General features: G+C 46.1%; 1 protein-coding gene across 1 annotated transcript in view; it reads left to right on the plus strand.

Annotated features, from left to right (window-relative positions):
* The window catches only part of DDX47 (DEAD-box helicase 47), an 18,197-nt gene that overhangs the window by 7,009 nt on the left and 7,661 nt on the right, over nt 1–3,527 (plus strand). The window contains exons 6-7 of the mRNA XM_019545193.1: nt 951–1,022; nt 1,181–1,297. Of these exons, the coding sequence (XP_019400738.1) occupies nt 951–1,022; nt 1,181–1,297 (189 nt within the window). The remainder of the gene's footprint in view (nt 1–950; nt 1,023–1,180; nt 1,298–3,527) is intronic.

The raw sequence follows: 3,527 nt of genomic DNA on the forward strand, positions 1-3,527 counted from the left end.
TGCGATGCTGCAGCTAGTAAAGCAACCAAAACGCTGGCTTGCATCCATAGATGCTTCTCAAGCAAATCCCAGGACGTCATTCTCCCTTTGTACTTGGCTTTGATGAGGCTGCAGCTGGAGTACTGTGTCTAGTTTTGAGCCCCACAATACAAAAAGGATGTGGAGAAGCTTGAGAGAGTCCAGAGAAGAGCCACACACATGATCGGAGGTCAGGAAAACAGACCTTACAGCGACAGGCTGAGAGCCATGGGGCTCTTTAGCCTGGAAAAGCACAGGCACAAGGGTGATCTGATGGCCATCTATAAGTTTATCAGGGTGACCACCAGTATCTGGGGGAATGTTTGTTCACCAGAGCGCCCCAAGGGGTGACGAGGTTGAACGGTCATAAACTACTGCAAGACCATTTCATGCTGGATGTAAGGAAGAATTTCTTTACTGTCTGAGCCCCCAAGGTCTGGAATTGCCTCCCATCAGAGGTGGTTCAAGCACCTACATTGAACACCTTCAGGAGAAATTTGGATGCTTATCTTGCTGGGATCCTATGACCCCAGCTGACTTCCTGCCCCTTGGACGGGGGGCTGGACTTGATCTTTCAAGGTCCCATCGAGCCCTAATGTCCATGAAATATGTTTGCTGGCCCGCAGTATTAAAAAGGTTAGGAACCAGTGGCTTACTGCATGCGAATCATTCTCATCTCTTTCACACAACAATTACAGCATACCAGTTGTTGTCCTTTGGAAGGACTCCAAGCTTTTGTCAAGTGTTTACACCCTTAACATTCATTCTCTTTTGGAAAAGGAGGAAAGGGTTTCTTATGGTTGCCACTACTTCTAGAATCAGACCTGTTAGGATGTGCCCTTATAATTGTGTGCTCTGTCGGAAGCATTTTGTTTGTTGAAATGCTGGTCTTGACTTCTTCAGAGCTTAACAGCTTTCATTTTCCTTTACAGGTGGATAAGATCCTGAAAGTGATTCCTCGAGACAGGAAAACATTTCTTTTTTCTGCCACCATGACCAAGAAGGTGAGCACAGTAGTGTACGTTGACTCAGATTTTTCCAAGGCAAAGGAATGTCACAGACTCCTTGATAAAAGAAGTCAGGATGGTATAGATGTATCTTAGGAGTATTGTTACTGTGGGTTCGATGTCAGGCTGCTAATAATTTGATCTTGTTCACTTAGGTGCAAAAACTCCAGCGTGCTGCTCTGAAGAACCCTGTAAAATGTGCTGTTTCCTCCAAGTATCAGACAGTTGAAAAACTGCAGCAGTATTACATTTTCATCCCCTCCAAGTTCAAGGTAAAGCCTCCCTGCTGTCTTTGTCCCTGCTTCTTTTTTCATCCTCCTTCTTAGTTCGATCCGAGGCTGGGATGGGCAGGCTGAGTGCCCACTTGCACCCCAGCCCATCAGATCAGTCCATGGGGGAGGGAAGGGGTATGGGTGGGCGCTAGATGGAGGCAGGGGTAAGTTGAGTGGGGCCTCAGCCGGGTGGGACTTACCTGCTGGGGAGGTGTACCCTTAAATATTTTTTTCTCCGTCTTGATCAACCCCCCCCACCCTGTACACACTATAGAGTGTTGTATAAGGTTCTGCTCCTAGCTAGAGTTTGGGTCTGATGTAGTCCCCAGTGAAACTGATAGAAGCCCTTCCATTAATTTCAGTGGGGATTAGGTGAGGCTCACAGGCAGTAATACAAGGCATACTCAAGTAGCATTTTCTCTTCTTAAATACTGGAAAGTCCCCATGCTTGCTCAGAGTCCTCTACAGCTTCACCTCTGGGAAGTGCTCAGTGAGCAGCTGCCCACAGTGAAATGCTGATGATGGGGCATAACACATTTCTCTGCTTTCATTTACAAAAATTGAACCTCTGTGGGAAAGGCCTGGAACCTAACTATTCCCACCTCACTAATGAGTAGATGGTAATATCTGCCCTCCTTCACATCCCTCCTCTGAGGGCTTCTTATCAAAGGATTGCTTTCAAGCCAGCTGTTGCAGAAGGCTGACATCAGTGAAGAAACTCAACATCACCTCAAATGTGCAAGTGTAGCCTTCGGACACCTGAGGAAATAGGTGTTTCAAGATTGCAACACCAGATCCAAAACCAAGCATGTGGTTTGTCAAGCATTCATGATCTCCACTTTACTGTACAGAGCTGAGACATCTCACACCACTAGAAAAGTACCATCTGTTAGACCCCAACTCTATGCGGCCTAACAACTAGGAAGGCAACGGTCCAATTGCCCACGGATCCTGTTGCTCATTAGCCAGAACAGAACAGAGAGCAAACACCAGGTCACATTGCTCACAACAGCTTTATGCAGAAAGGAAACAGCTTTGGGCAAGCTCCCTCACTGCCAGAATACGGGGAGCACCAGTGAATAATATTTTTTCCCATATTTATACACTTTGGTTTATACTCATTAACATTCATGCTACCCTCGCCCCTCCTGTGTTCCACCCATTTCTTCTCCCATCTCAAGCTCCACCTCTGTTTGCTGCTTGTTTCATTAGCATGGACTTGCCTATATATTCCATTCATTTACATGCCTTTTTGCTATGAGCGCGTGTTTAAGGCCACGAACCTTTCAGTCAATTGGCAGACTTTGGAGGTTTCTTTACCAATCACCATCCACCCTTTGGTTACATGTTATCTTCCACATTCCAATCTATATTTCTGTCCTAAGTTGTGCCATCCCAACCCTTTTTGGGCCCCTGTATCTTCATTCCTCACTGTAGCTGGTTCACAGCACACAGACTTACTTTCTGCTTTTTCCAGAAAAATGGTTAAAACAATGACAATGGTTACCTGACATAAACAAAATCTTACATTTCACGACAATCCCATTATATGGTTAAAACTACTTGCCTAAGCATCTGCAAATTTATTTTAATACATCATTTTACCTTGCGGTCAGCAGCTTTTCAGAGCCACAGGTTAAAGCCTTGTTTCAGCTGCAGATCCAATGCTTCCCAGTAAGCCAAACTATTCTTACCCTAACGCGATCAATGCTACCTGCAGAAGATCTTTGGAATCCAGTGGGAGGACAGATGTACTGTTAGCATCCCCTTGCAAGCAAACACCATGAGCACTGAGGCAATGATCATCCAACATCAACTTCACTGAGCTAGCCACATTATCCAGACGTCTGACTCCAGATTCCCACAGAAAGTTCTATTCTCCCAGCTCAGTCGAAGCATGTGCTCAAGAGGAGTGGAGAGAAAGCGCTTCAAAAACATCCTCAAGGCCAACTTGAAAACATGCAACATCAACGTCAACTCATGGGAGACTATTATCCAGGACTGCCCCAAATGGAGGAAAAGTCTGCTGCCAGGATCATAGTTTCATAGTTTCTAGGGTCGGAAGGGACCTGAGCAGATCATCTAATCCGACCCCCTGCCGTGGCAAGAAAGAATACTGGGGTCAAATGACCTCAGCAAGATGAGCATCTAACCTCCTCTTAAACACCCCCAGGGTAGGAGCCTGCACCATTTCTCCTGGAAGCTGGTTCCAGACCCTAGCCGCCCTGAC

Source organism: Crocodylus porosus, unplaced genomic scaffold (genome assembly GCF_001723895.1).
Source record: "Crocodylus porosus isolate Cpor-Errol unplaced genomic scaffold, CroPor_comp1, whole genome shotgun sequence".
Classification (NCBI taxonomy): domain Eukaryota; kingdom Metazoa; phylum Chordata; order Crocodylia; family Crocodylidae; genus Crocodylus; species Crocodylus porosus.